General features: G+C 39.5%; 1 protein-coding gene across 1 annotated transcript; it reads right to left on the reverse strand.

Moving 5' to 3' along the window:
* Positions 1-9,885: 9,885 nt before the first annotated feature.
* LOC114510421 (olfactory receptor 10G6) lies at positions 9,886-12,792 on the reverse strand. Its single transcript, XM_036013832.1, has one exon. The coding sequence runs from the start codon at positions 11,425-11,427 to the stop codon at positions 10,492-10,494; it is 936 nt and encodes a 311-aa protein (XP_035869725.1). The 5' UTR covers positions 11,428-12,792; the 3' UTR covers positions 9,886-10,491.
* Positions 12,793-14,917: the final 2,125 nt, after the last annotated feature.

Consider the following 14,917-nt stretch of genomic DNA (forward strand, 5'->3'; position numbering starts at 1 on the left):
ATAATAAACAGAACAATCCAACAAGAGGCTATAACCCCAGTAAACCTTTATGCACCCAACATAGGAGCACCTAAGTATGTAAAGCAAATCTTGATAGATATAAAGGGAGACATTGACAGAAGTACAGTCATAGTTGGGAATTTTAGCACTCATTTGACTTTAATAGATAAATCTTCCAGACAGAAAATCAAAAAGGAGACAGCAGCCTTAAACAACAACTAGATCATATGGATTTAATTGATACCTTTAGAACATTTCACCCCAAAGTAGCAGAATATATATACTTTTTAAGTGCACATGGAATGTTTTCTAGGATAGACACAAAACAAGTCTCAACAAATTTAAGAGGATTGAAATATCAAGCATCTTCTCTGACCACAATGCTATGAAACTAGAAATCAATCACAAGAAGAACACTGAAAAACATGCAAAGACATGGAAGCTAAACAACATGCTATTAAACAATGAATGGGTCAACAATGAGCTCAAGGAAGAAATGAAAAGATACCTTGAAAAAAATGATAATGAGGTCACAGCATTTCAAAATCTGTGGGACACTGGGAAAGCAGTCCTAAGAGGGAAATTCATAGCATTACAGGCCTACCTCAAAAAAAAAAAAAAAAAAAAAAAAAAAGAGAGAGAGAGAGAGACAGACAGAAAGCTCAAATAAACAATCTAAATTTACACTTAAACGAACTTGAAAAAGAACAACAAACAAAGCCAAAGTGAGTACAAGGAAAGAATTCATAAAGATCAGAGCAGAAATAAACAAAATAGAGACTAAAAACATGTTTCAAAAGATCAATGAAACTAAGAGATGATTCTTTGAAAAGACAAAAAGCTAGAAAAACCTTTAACCAGACTCATCAAGAAAAAAAGAGAGAGGACCCAAATAAATAAAATCAGAAATGAAACAGGAGAAATAACAACTGACACTAGAGAAATACAAAGGATTGTAAATATCAAAATATTATGGACAACTATATGCCAACAAAATGGACAATCTAGAAGAAATGGTTAAATTCTTAGAAATATGCAATCATCCAAAATGAAATCAGGGAGAATCAGAGAATCTGAATAGACAGATTACACTTAGTGAAATTGAAGCAGGAATTAAAAAAAAAAATCTCCCAAGAAACAAAAGCCCTGAACCAGATGGCTTCACAGGTGACTTTTATCAACCATTATGAGAAGAACTACCACCTTTCCTTCTCAGACTGTTTCATAAAATTCAAGAGGAGGGAAGGCTCCCAAACTCATTTTGCAAGGCCTGAGTTATCCTAATTCAAAAACCAGATTAAGACACTACAAAGAAAGAAAATTATAGGCCAATATCTCTGATGAACAGAGATGCTAAAATCCTCAACAAAATACTAGCAACCTGAATACAGCAATGTATAAAAAAGATCATACACAATAATCAAGTGGGTTTTATTCTGGGAATGCAAGACTGGTACAATATTTGCAAATCAATAAATGTTATTCACCACATAAACAAAATGAAGGACAAAGACCACACGATCCTATCAATAGGTGTAGAAAAAGCACTTGATAAAATCCAGCATCCATTTATAATAAAAACTCTCAGTGAAGTGGAAATAGAGGGAACATACCTAAGTGTAATAAAGGCCATATATGACAAACCAACTGCCAGCATCATACTCAGCAGGAAAAATCTACAAGCTTTCCTCTTAAGACTGGGAACAAGACATGGATGTCTGTTTTGACTTCGCTTATTCAACATAGTTCTGGATGTCCTAAACACAGCAATCAGACAAGAAAAAGAAATACAAGGCATCCAAATTGTAAAGGAAGAAGTAAAACTGTCTTTATTTGCAGATGATATGATACTGTACATAGAGAACCCCAAAGATTCCACCAAGAAACTACTAGAACTGGTAAATGAATTCAGCAAAGTAGCAGGATGTGAAATTAATACACAGAAATCAGTTGTATTTTGTATGCCTATAATGAACTAACAGTAAGGGAATTAAGAAAACAATCCCATTCACAATTGCTTCAAAAATAATAAGTTACCTAGCAATAAACCTAACCAAAAATGAAAAAGACCTGTACAGAGAAAATTATAAGATACTGAAGAAAGAAAGCGAAGAAGATACAAATCAGTGGAAGCACATACTGTGTTCATGGATAGGAATAATTAACATAATTAAAATGTCCATGCTACCTAAAGCAATCTATAGATTAATGCAATTCCTTTCAAGATTCCAATGATGTATTTCACAGAACTAAAACAAATATTTCAAAAATTTATCTGCAACCACAAAAGGCCCTACATAGCAACAGTGATGCTCTGAAAGAAGAACAAAGTTGAAGGAATTGTACTACCTGATATCAAACTATGCTATAGTAATCAAAACATCATGGTACTGGCATATAAGCAGACACATAGATCAATGGAATAGAATAGAGAGCCCAGAAGTAAACCCACACATTTATAGTCATATAATATGTTGGGAACTGCCCTGCCTGGTATCAAAAGCTGAAACCCCCGCCTAGGCTAAGGCTAAGGGAACACCCTTGGAACCGTAAGCCAGCGAGGAGACAAAAGCTTATCTCCCTGGCAGGAGTGCTGTTTCTGCTGCTTCATTCATAACTGAACCCCAAAGCTTGGTCGGTTAGCCAAAGACGGGTAAGATTCCCCAAGGGGGGAATGACCTAAGACAGGCACAATCACTTGGGAGGCCCCCCAAAAGAAGGACTTTGGGGGCTGCAGCAAAAGGGGGTGATGGACCCTCGCTCCTTGGCTTTGACATAGCCTGAGTTCTCATTGTCTGGGAGAAAATCTCCTTATCTCTTGGTTGCCTTAGTTCCCATGCTCCACCTAAGCCTGAAACAATGACAGGGTGGTGCAGCTCTGTGCTGAAAAGGGCAGATTCCCCGGGTGATCAGGCCTAAGAAAGAATATGTAAATTACTGTGAAGCCTGCTTTGTTTAGAATGCTCTCAGTTGAATGAGAAGGGTCCAAGGAGGAAGTTAGTTTGTTGCTCAAAGTATTTCAGCTCTTTGACCCAGACTCAAAATAGACCGGCAGAGTTCCTTGTTATCTATTGTTCCTTACTTCCCCCTAATGAGTACTGTACTTTACCTGAATTATTATGCAAAAACGAGCCCCAAAAAAACAGGTATGGACGGTAAATCGGCACGCTCCCCCTACAGGGGGTGGCCATTTTGTCCCTACTTCTCCACAGAAACTAGTCTGTCTCTGTGCATGCTTTTCTCGCGTGTTTTCGTCGAGCCATCTGCAGCATTCCGTGATCACTGCTGGCCGGTGACCCACGCATCAATAATATTTGACAGAGGAAGCAAGCACATATAATGGACTAAAGATAGTTTATTTAATAAATGGTGTTGGGAAAATTGGACAGATACATCAGTAAAATGAAACTGAACCAACTTGTTACAGCACGCATAAGTTTAAATTTAAAATGCATCAAAGACTTAAATGTCAGATCCAAAACCATAAAAATCTTAGAAGAACACTTAAGCAACACAATCTTGTACATTGCTTATAACAGTTTTTGTATTGGCTATGTCTCCCCAGGTGAGGGAAACAAAAGAAAAAATAAATTAATTGGACTTCATCAAAGTAAAAAAAATTTTCACAGCAAAGGAAATCATCAACAAAATAAAAAGATAGAATGGGAGAGCGTATTTGCCCATACATCTGTTAAGGGGTTAATATCCATAATTTATGAAGTGCTTACAAAACTAAACACCAGAAAAACAAACAACTCAATTAAAAAACAGGCAAAGGACCTGAATAGACACTTCTCCAAAGAGGACATACATATGTCCAGTAGACATATGAAAAGATGTCCAATGTCACTAATCATTAGAAAAATGAAAATAAAACCTCACACCTGTCAGAATGGCTATCATCAATAAATCAACAAACAACAAGTGCTGGTGAGGACATGAAGAAAAGGGAACCCTTTTGCACTGTTGATGGGAATGCACATTGGTGTAGGCACTACGGAAAATAGTATGGAGATACCTCAAAAGATTAAAAATGGATCTATCTTTTGACCTAGTGATCCTGTTACAGGGTGCAGCCAAGAGGGGGACCCCAAATGGGCATTTTAAAATGGGATCCAGAACTCAAGGTGTCTAGGAGATTTTAGGCTGTCTTCACTGCCCCCCCCCCCCACAGGGTGTGGGTTGGGGGAAGGGACAAATGGAGCAGGGCCATTGAGAGCTGTTTAGCATGGCAACAGCCTTGCAGCTAAGCTCTGGCGTGGTCGTTTGGCATATCTATAACCTTTGACTGGTTGCATAGATATGTTAAGTAGCTGTGATCAGCTCTAAACCAGGGGAATGGAAGTAACTTCCCCACCCAGATGTAACTGGGCGGGGGGGGCGGGTCCCCTGAGTTACAGCACCTGCGTGGGAGCTCAGAGAGGATTGGCTCCAGGACATGGGGCCACACCTGCCCAGACTCATGATGGCAGCCCAGTAAAGCTGGAAGGATACGAGTTCTGGCATGTGAAGCCGAGTGTGGGAGGAGTCGGAAATAGGGTTGCAGAGGAAGATTGGCCGCGGGGATTTAAAACCCAGACTTGGCGGCCATTGTGGAGGAGAACCATGCTGCTTTAGGAAGGAGAGCCATGCACAGCCCAGAGAGAGAAGAACCATGTGAAGCCCTGAGAGGAGGAGAGCCATGCGCAGCCCTGAGAGGAGAGCCACACGGACTTGACGGAGTGGAGACTCCTGCAGCCCTGAGAGAAGGAGAACCACGCGTCTTTAGCAGAGTGGAGACTCCCGCATCCCAGAGAGAGGGAACCACGTGGCCTGGCAGAGTGGGAACCCCCACAGCTTTAGAAGGGGGAACCACCACCTGGTTTTAGCAGAGATCCCAGCGACTCAGCTGAGGGTGCCAGGAACCCAGGGAGGTCTCTCAGTCGAGATGGAGTTCTAGCTGGGAAGAACCAGAGGACTGCCTGAGCCATGGACTTCTATTTCCTTTCCTGAGATATGGTACTCTGGACTGGGCAAAGGGGGAAGGAAGGAAGGACTGTCTGTTTGTGGGTGTTTTAAGGGACTTTGGGATTTTGGTAAAGACATTAGGTCACTACTTTAAGTTAGTATAGCATTAAATAAACATTTCCTTTCCTTTTCACAAATCTCTGGTATTGAGAGACGTCTTTCCTCTGGCGGTGGACATAATGGACCCGGGGCCTTCTTTCAATAATAGTATATCATCCCAGGCCCCCCTTGTTGTGTTCTGTAACAATCCCACTTCTGGGAATATATTCAAAGGCACCCAAAACACTAATTTAAAAGAACATAAGCACCCCTATGTTCATTGCAGCATTATTTACAATCGCCAAGATGTAGAAGCAGCCCTAATGTCCGTCCATAGATGAATGGATAGAACAACTATGGGAAATGTATACAATGGAATTGTATTCAGCTGTAAAAAGAAGAAATCTTTACCCTTTGCAACAGTATGGATGGACCTGGAGAACATTATGATAAGTGAAATAAGACAGTCAGAGAAAGACACCATGTGATTTCACTCATGTGGAGTCTAATGAACATACTGAACTAACAAGCAAAACAGAGACAGACTTATAGATGAGGAGCAGATGACAGCTAGTCAGGGTGAGGAGAAGTTAGGGGGTGGAGGGATTGAGTAAAAAGGAAAGAGGACTCATGGACAACAAAGTGGTGTTGCTGGGAGGAGGGGGTTGTAAGGGTACTAAATGGTAATGCAAAAAAAAATACAATAAAAGATTAAATTAAAAATTAATTTACTGAAGTCATATACAGCCTCTCACAACAATGCCCGTTGGTACATGGATACAGATGGGTTCCTAGAACACTCACCTAGCAGGGGAAGCCTGTATGTACTACAAGACGCCTGTCCTCCAGAAGATAATTCATTTTTTTTTGTATTCCCTCTCATATATATGTATATATGTACATATGTATATAAAAGAATAATCCGAAATAAGGTTAAGTACATATAAGAATTTGATGTATTTAAAAGGTAGTATGTTAAGCATGTGCGTGTGTATGTGTGACAGATATTAATAAGTGTAATGTGCCAATTGGCTGGCCATATGGGAAATAAAAATTAATATAATTTTCCAATTTGCTTCTTTTTCTAATAGAAAATTCTAGTTGGATAAATTATCTGTTTTAAAATATGAAGCCAGGGAACTACTTGAATTTAAAAATATGAAGCCCAAGCATAGAAATAAGCCAAAGAATATTTAATATTCATTAAGTAGTTTGTTCTTAGTTACTATTTTTGAAACTGGAGAAATATTCAGGCTAATTACTTTTTCTCTTCTGTTTTATTTTTTCTCTTTCTCAGGGTTAGGTAACCTCAAAACATCTTGAAAACAAAATACCATGTTAAGAGATGAAGTTCCATAAAATTATGACTTTTATATGGTTCTTTCTAGTGGAGAGTTCAAATTCTAGGCTCAAGCTTAGGTTTACATATCAGCTCTGTTGCTGTTTTATTTGTGGATAAAAGATAAAGTAATAGATATTTTTTGTTTTTATGAGGTAAGTTTCTTAATTTAAAATGATGTGATATTTTATATTTCTCTTTTAAAAGCTAAACAAAACACACAATACAGTGTACAGATGATGTATTGTAGAATTGTACACCTGATATCTGTAGAATTTTGTTAACCAGTGTAACCCCAATAAACTCAATAAAAAGGAAAAAAGTTAAATAACAAATTAAGTATATTTTTCTATTTATTTATTTATTTTACTTTAAAAGTGTATTTTATTGATTATGCTATCACAGTTGTCCCATTTTACCCCCTTTACTCCCCTCGGCCCTGCACACCCCCTCCCACCTGCATTCCCTCCCTTTAGTTCATGTCCATGGGTTGTACAAATAAGTTCTTTGGCTTCCACATTTTCTATACTACTCAACCTCCCCCTGTCTATTTTCTACCTACCATTTATGCTACTTATTCTCTGTATCTTTCCCTCTTCCTCTTCCCACTGCTTCACTGTTAACCCTCCATGTGATCTCCATTTCTGTGATTCTGTTCCTGTTCTAGTTGTTTGCTTAGTTTGTTTTTGTTTTTTGTTTATTTTTTTTAGGCTCAGTTGTTAATAGCTGTGAGTTTGTTGTCGTTTTACTGTTCATATTTTTATCTTATTTTTCTTAGATAAGTTCCTTTAATATTTCCTATAATAAGGTGATGATGAACTCCTTTAACTTGACCTTATCTGGGAAGCACTTTATCTGCCCTTCTATTCTAAATGATACCTTTACTGGGTAGAGTAATCTTGGATGTAGGTCCTTGCCTTTCATGACTTGGAATACTTCTTTCCAGCCCCTTCTTGCTGCATGGTTTCTTTTGAGAAACCAGCTGACAGTCTATGGGAACTCCTTTGTAGGTAACTGTCTCCTTGTCTACTGCTGCTTTGAAGATTCTCTCCTTATCTTTAATTTTGGATAACTTAATGATGATGTGCCTTGGTGTGTTCCTCCTTGGGTCCAATTTCTTTGGGACTTTCTGAGCCTCCTGGACTTCCTGGAAGTCTATTTCCTTTGCCAGATTGGGGAAGTTCTCCATTATGTTTTCAAGCAAGTTTTAAATTTCTTGCTCTTCCTCTTCTCCTTCTGGCACCCCTATGACTCAGATGTTGGAATGTTTAAAGTTGTCCCAGAGGTTCTGAAGCCTCTCCTCATTTTTCTAAATTCTTATTTCTTCATTCTGTTCTGGTTGAATGTTTATTTCTTCCTTGTGCTCCAAACTGTTGATCCGAGTCCCACTTTCCTTCCCATCACTGTTGGTTCCCTGTATATTTTTCTTTATTCACTATTCACAGTCTTCATTTTTTCCCTCTAGTTTGCAACCTTATTTAACCAGTTCTTTGAGCATCCTGATTACCAGTGTTTTGAACTGTGCATCTGAGAGAGTGGCTATCTCTTCGTCACTTGGTTGTATTTTTTCTGGAGTTTTGATCTGATCTTTCATTTGAGCCTTTTTTTTTTTTTCTCAGTTCACCTGTTATGTAGTCAGGGGCAGAGCCTTAGGTGTTCACCAGGAGAGGGCAACCCACATTGCTGCATTGTGATGCCGTATGTCAGGGAGGGGTCTGAGTAGGAACACTGCCTCTTGTTCTGCTCTCTGGTTTTCAGTCTTTTCCTTTGCTACCCACAATCAAAATGGGCCCTTCTGGTGCTGCTTCCCTGGGTGGTTGGGTATGTGTACAATCTAGGACCTTGTGGGTCCTTGTGGGTCTCTCCAACAAACTTTCCTGTGAGGCTGGGAGTTTCTCCCACTGCTGCCTCAACCCCCATAAGTGTTTTTATTTAGAGACTTTGAGGCTTTATGTCCTCATATTGGAACCCTGGGTTGCTCAGTCTGTTTCGCTCACCAGTTGTTCCTCCAAGTTTATCTGTATGCAAGCATGGGACCACCCTGTTTGCCAGCTGTCACCTTGCCCACCCTGGTTCTCCAGCCACTGCCTTGCCACACGAGTCCTCTCCTCCTCAGCTGCCTGTCTTCATCCCTCCTACCAGTCTGGATGAATGTTTCCTCTTTAACTCCTTGGTTGTTGGACTTCCATACAGTTCAATTTTCTATTAGTTCTAGTTTTTGTTTCAAAATTGTTGTTGTCCTTCTTTTGGTTGAGCAAGGAAGCACAGTGTGTCTACCTATGCCTCCATCTTGGCCGGAAGTCCAACTTAATTATTTCTATGTGACCCTTTATTTTTGTGTGTGATATGTCAGTGGCTGTGATGAGAAAGAGGTCCTCATGTTTTCTTTAACCCTACTTCCAGGTGGTCTCTGCTCTGGCCCAAGAAGCATATCAACTAAGTTTTGCGTCCCTTTGTGCCATGGAATGTTTAGAGGCTCATGGCGCCACAATTTTGTATGTTTGCCAGATAGAATTTGTAATTGCCTTATGCCAGCTCCAGGGATGCTCCTCCTAAGGTAATTAGATTTCTCTAGAGCATTATGCTAGAATTATTTTGAATGGCTTCTGTTGTTCCTGTCACATAAAAATTCAGTCTACTCCTTTTCTCTGACTGACTAGGTTTTAAAGACCTTCTAACCGTAGATTGCCCTCCCTTTTCAGAATGCCAGCTTTACAAATTCCAAGCTTAATAATTTATTTCTTTCTCCTTTCCCTGAATTACTACAATACTTATTGTACACTGAATTATAGCAAGTATTTCTTATTCATCTACTAGTTATATAATATATCTCCATGCCTCATACATAAATGCATTTTCTATTCATAAGATTATAAACTCATTTAGAATAGATAACAATGTCATCATTTTGGAGTTATAACGAATACATTTTTGTTGCGTTGAAATGCATATTTTTACAAGAAAGGCTTTCACAAGAAAGACCACTTAGAACAGGTTTTGGGTCATCTGCTTGCAACCAGATATGTGCTCCATCCCATCCTGCTCCATATTTCATACTCAACAGTTGTGGAAAAATATAAGAATGGGATAATGCATACATTCTTTTACCATCTTATATTATCTATTTCATTAATATCCATGGAAACATCATGGGCACTTAGTCTATGCTTGTGGAGCAAAGAAGCTTATCCTTGACAGACCTATATCAACTTTATGGAAGTGGAGTCCCATGCAAGCTCAGAAGGCTAGAACTACTCAGGTCACAATGCAGGGCACATGTAATGGCTCCCTCACATTGTGGTAAAATTGCCCCCTCAAGCTTATGTTCCTGTATCAGTTTTTTAAAAGATTTTTATTTATTTATTTTTAGAGGAAAGAGAAGGGAGGGAGAAAGAGAGGGAGAGAAACATTGATATGAGAGAGAAACATCAATTAGTTGCCTCTGGCACAGGTCCCAACCAGAGACCAAACCCACAACCCAGGCATGTGCCCTGACTGAGAATCAAATTGGTGACCTTTAGCTTTGTGGGGTGATGCCCAACCAACTGAGCCACACAGGTCAGGGCTCCTCTACCTTTTTTTTTTTTTTTTTTTTGTCAAAGTAAAAGACAGAGAGTAGGGAGTTTGGAAAAGGCACCTATTTTCTGAACTTTAGTTTCCCCACAGTTACCTGAGAAGAATAATACCTACCTCACATAACTGTTGTCCAAGTCAAGTCAGTTGGTTTGCGTAAAGTTTATCTGTGACCTGTAAAAAACTATATGGGTATCAATACAGGGATTAGAAGCAGTAATATACATGTAGGTAGATGTCACAAACAGAGCTTTGATGTGAATATTTTACTTATCTTGGATATTTCCTGCAAAGTTTCATCCTTGCTGAGGTGCTTTGCTTGATTTCCGTTGGTACAGAGGAAAGAAATACAGAGTACCATGTTTGAAAGCAGGTCCAATGTGGAACTTACAAGTGTTCTCACCTCTGTACCTAGAAGTCCTTTACTCTACATGAATCCTTCCCTCTCTTTCTGTCTTAAATCTTCCCAACTATTGGGTGTCCCATTGGTGCTTTAAATTTTGGTATCTACTGTATGTCTGGGATGTCCAGAGTCAATGAGGCTGCAAATCCTTCCCCGCTCCCAGCCTCCATATCGCTGCCTTCATTTCTTTGTTGCGCAGTGTATAGATGACAGGGTTAAGTAAGGGAGTGATGACAGTGTAGAAAACAGCCACCACTGCATCCAGGGGCTCCTGTGAGCCAGGACGAAGGTAAATGAAGGTGCAAGGCACATAGTAAACAATGACGACAGTGAGGTGGGCAGCACAGGTGGAGAAAGCATTGCGGCGTCCATCGACAGACTGGATTCGCAGGATGGCAGCCACTATGCAGCCATAGGAAGTGAGGATAAGCACAAAGCAGGTGAGGGCTAGGAAACCAATGTCCACAAAGGTGACCAGTTCATTGATGGTGGTGTCAGCACAAGCTAGACATAGTATGGCAGGAATGTCACAGAAGAAATAGTCGACCCTGTTTGGACCACAGAAGGGCAGGCGGAATATGAAGCTTGTTTGGAAAAGTGAGTGGAGTGTGCCTCCCAGCCAGGTCCCTAGAGCCAAGTAGTTACAGATGCTGTGAGTCATGATAGTGGCATAATGTAAAGGCTTACAAATGGCCAGGAAACGATCGTAAGCCATGAGTGTGTAAAGGAAGCATTCAGTGCAGCCCAGGAAATGGAAAGAAAAAAGTTGGATTACACAGCCCCCAAAGGAGATAACACTGCTCTCCAAGAGAAAACCAGATAACATCTTGGGGACAATAGCATAGGAAATGGTCATGTCCAAGAAGGAGAGGTGGCATAGGAACCAGTACATGGGGCGGTGGAGCTTGGTGTCCACCAAGACTGTGAGAATAATGAGCCCATTGCCACAGACAGTGAGGGCATAGATGGCAAAGAAAGCTAGGAAGAGTGGTACCCCCAGTGGTGGTGGGTAGTGCAGGCCCACCAAAATAAAGTAGGACACAGAAGTGTGGTTTCCACTTTGCATTTCCTTGCTGTTTACATCTGCAAAAAGAAGGAGCAGAAGAGAAGTCTGAAATGGTCTCCAAATACTCTGGGCATAACATATGTTTTTCTGTGTCCTTCCCAAATATGAACAGAAAGGATCCAAGAAAGTGATCTCAAAAAGAGAGATCTCGCTCTGGCTCTAGCTGTTTTTCTTAGCCATTTTTTTCTCCTCACATTTCCCACAAGTCCTTATTCTGAGTTCATCCTGGTTCCAAGGAAAAATTGTTCCCTTCAAGGTTAAAACCTATGTAACAGATTATGTGTATATAACTCAGAAGAGCAAAGGAAAGACCATACACAGAGCTTTTTATTTCAGGAAGAAGTATAATCATATAAAACCTATATGAATCTATAAAGAACAGACTGGTCTATCATTTTCCTTGTTTGATCTATGATCTACATACCAGAGAGTTAGGTTTACAGCTTACTTTTTTTTTTAAATGAGAGAATTATATTTTCTAGTGTAAGTGTACCCAATAAAAACCTATGTAGATTTTTGAAAATGTATTATCTGGGGTATACAATGAACATAAAATATTCAGAATGCTTGGAGTTATGGCTAAAATATCTATTTTAATAAATTCTATTTTAAAAATACACATGTTCTTTAAAATATTCGGGATAGTGAAGAACACAAAATCTCAGCCCTAGGGCATCTGTTGTCACTTCTCTCTGCTGCTGGATCAGTGAAGTCCATCTATTTATTCGTTCATCCATCTGTCTTCTTAGTACAGTAGCATATATTGTATTTTGAGAGCATGGCCTAAAATGTAAATATCCTAGCTCTTCCACCTACACTCATTGGTGATCTTGGAAAAGCCATTTCACTTGTCTTTTTCTATATCTATAAGTAGAAACAATCATAGTGCCTACCTCCTGAGACTGTTGTAAGGGTTAAATAAATTAATTCAAATAATTCAGAGAAGCATGCAATAAATATTAGCTATTATTTCTCACCAACCATGTGTTGTGGTCCTGTATTGTTAGAAACTCTACTCATTATATTTATGCCTCATGCCTGAAGTGAACCTGTAGCTTCCAGTGAGCTGTCAAAAAGCAGATCTGAGTCCTCAAATGTGAAGCAGTGTTACAGAGCCCTTTTCTCCTGGGACTATTGGTGGCCAGCGTCAGGCACAGGGTGAGGAAAAAATCAGGAAATGTCTAGGGGGGTGACACAAGTCTTCCAGACCCTAAGGGGTCATGCGAGGCATACTCTTCCTAGTGATACCTTCTTTCCACAAATCTTTGCTCTAATAGTCTGTTTACCAATGGGGACAAATATCCAAAGTGGCGTGTCATCTTGCTGAGGACATGAGTGTCACTCAGAATCATGCAGAAGGCTTCAGGTGGTATGGAATAAAATTTGGTTTCCACCTAGATTCCTAGTGGGCAAAAGACCCAAGATTACAACTACAACTGCCATCTTACCACTTCCACTATTTCTACACCATGAATCACTGTATATCCATGTTCTTATCCCTCTTAATCTTCACATCCACAAGGATGACTTTTATCAGTGAAAACAAATTTTCTGGAGACTTAGCTATTTTCTTGTTAAATCTAGGAGAGTCCAGGGCAAATTGAGTTAGGTGATCACCATAAGTAAGGGTCTAAACCACATAGGAACTAAATAATCTCTCAACATGTAGCTACAGAATATATTCTTAAACAATTTCTGAGAAAATTCTTAGAGATTTCCTAGACACTTCCTTGATTATCAACCTTGGCATTATAGTACCCAAAGGGAAAGTCCAAACTTATTGGCACAACATGTAGGAATAGAGAGCCTCAAATCTGGTGTTGACCTACTTCCCTAGCCTTCCCTCTCTCTGAACTCTATGCCATAAATTTGTGCTCTAGCCAAACATTCTTTGCTGTTTCCATATCCAGGAGTATCCAGCCTTTTGGCATCTCTGGGCCACACTGGAAGAAGAAGAGTTGTCTTGGGCCACACATTAAATACCCAAACAATAATGAAAACTAATGAGCAAAACAAAGTTTTAAAATAAATTTACGATTTTGTGTTGGGCCAAATTCATAGCCATCCCACAGGTCACAGGTTGGACACTATTGCTGGGTGTTAGTCATTTTAATATGGAATGGCTTTGCTCCTTTGATGCCTGATTCAAGATAACACTTTCATGTGATCTCCTAAGTAAAGCCTTTCCTCCCAGTGGTCACTTGTGTTTCATAGCTTCCACATTACTTCACTCATGTTGCTACAGGATTACTAAGCATGTTGCAGTTATACCCCATATGCCTGATTTCCCCTGTTAGACTGTGAGCTCCTACAGGGACTTTGTCTCATTTTTCTTTTCATCCCAAGTTTGCAGCATAACTTGCACAGAAAGATTCTTAAATCTAACTGAATAAATGCATTCCCATTTGTAAGGATGTCCCTGTTATTTAGACTTTGAGTTCAGGCTAATGTCAGTTAGATCTTATAATCTAGCTCCTAAAATCACGAGAATTTCAATGCTGAGACTGTTACTACTAATTTACTAATTAGCTACATTCTTTTGAATAAGTCTCTTTAAAAATTTTAGTCTTATTTTGTCAATTTCTCATTTGTAAAAAAAAAAAAATAAAAAAGGATGTGGGAGGAGTTGGTGTAGATTCCAAAAAAGAAATATAAATTTCTTCTGCTGCCATATCAAGTTACATTTTAAATTTTGTTCTTACACACAGAAAGTCCATCTCCTTCTCATCCCAGTTCCTTTTTGTACTATACTTTTCCTCTTGTCTCCCACCTGCCTTAATTCTCAGTCCTCATTCATTTTTATAATTTATTACTCTTTTTGCATAGAAATAATCATTTCTTTTTTCTGGGAAGGCAAAACAAATGCCCCTGGTTTACTCATTAACAACTAAAACTGCTCCAGGTACAGTGTATACAATTTAGTCAGTACCACATTTTATTATCAGCATATCATATATTCATCTGTGGAACAGGGAAAGAAGCAGTTTCTACAAGCAGTTTTGGGGAAAGGGCATTAGTTCTACCCATATACTAGCTTTATCTGCCCATTTCACATGCTGTGTGAACTGAACTGGGCTTAAGGTTCACTCTGAAACTTACCTGGGGCAGAAAACAGAGAGATAAATTGGCCTTTGTTGGGTAGATTACAAATGTTTTTGTCTCCCCCTTAAACTTATTTATAAAGCATAATACTATTAGGAGATCTCAGCTGTCTCCTGTGTTTTCAATGTTTCTAACATACTTTTAGTAAATATATACTTCAAGAGAATTTCCATCACTGCCCCTGTACTTCCCTCTGGAGTCGCTCCTGCTTGTGGCCACCACCTGGGTGTAAATCTGCGGTGAGGCAATGGCCTGCTGCTTGCTCCAGTGTCCTTGTGCTCTTGCTGTTTCTTGTGGAGACCCCTCGGTCTCCTCCTGTGACATGCCCCTTCTTGACTTCGTCACTGTGCTCTTCCTGTACACTTCTCTGGCTCATTCCTCCTCCATT

Source organism: Phyllostomus discolor, chromosome 13, assembly GCF_004126475.2.
Source record: "Phyllostomus discolor isolate MPI-MPIP mPhyDis1 chromosome 13, mPhyDis1.pri.v3, whole genome shotgun sequence".
Classification (NCBI taxonomy): Eukaryota; Metazoa; Chordata; class Mammalia; order Chiroptera; family Phyllostomidae; genus Phyllostomus; species Phyllostomus discolor.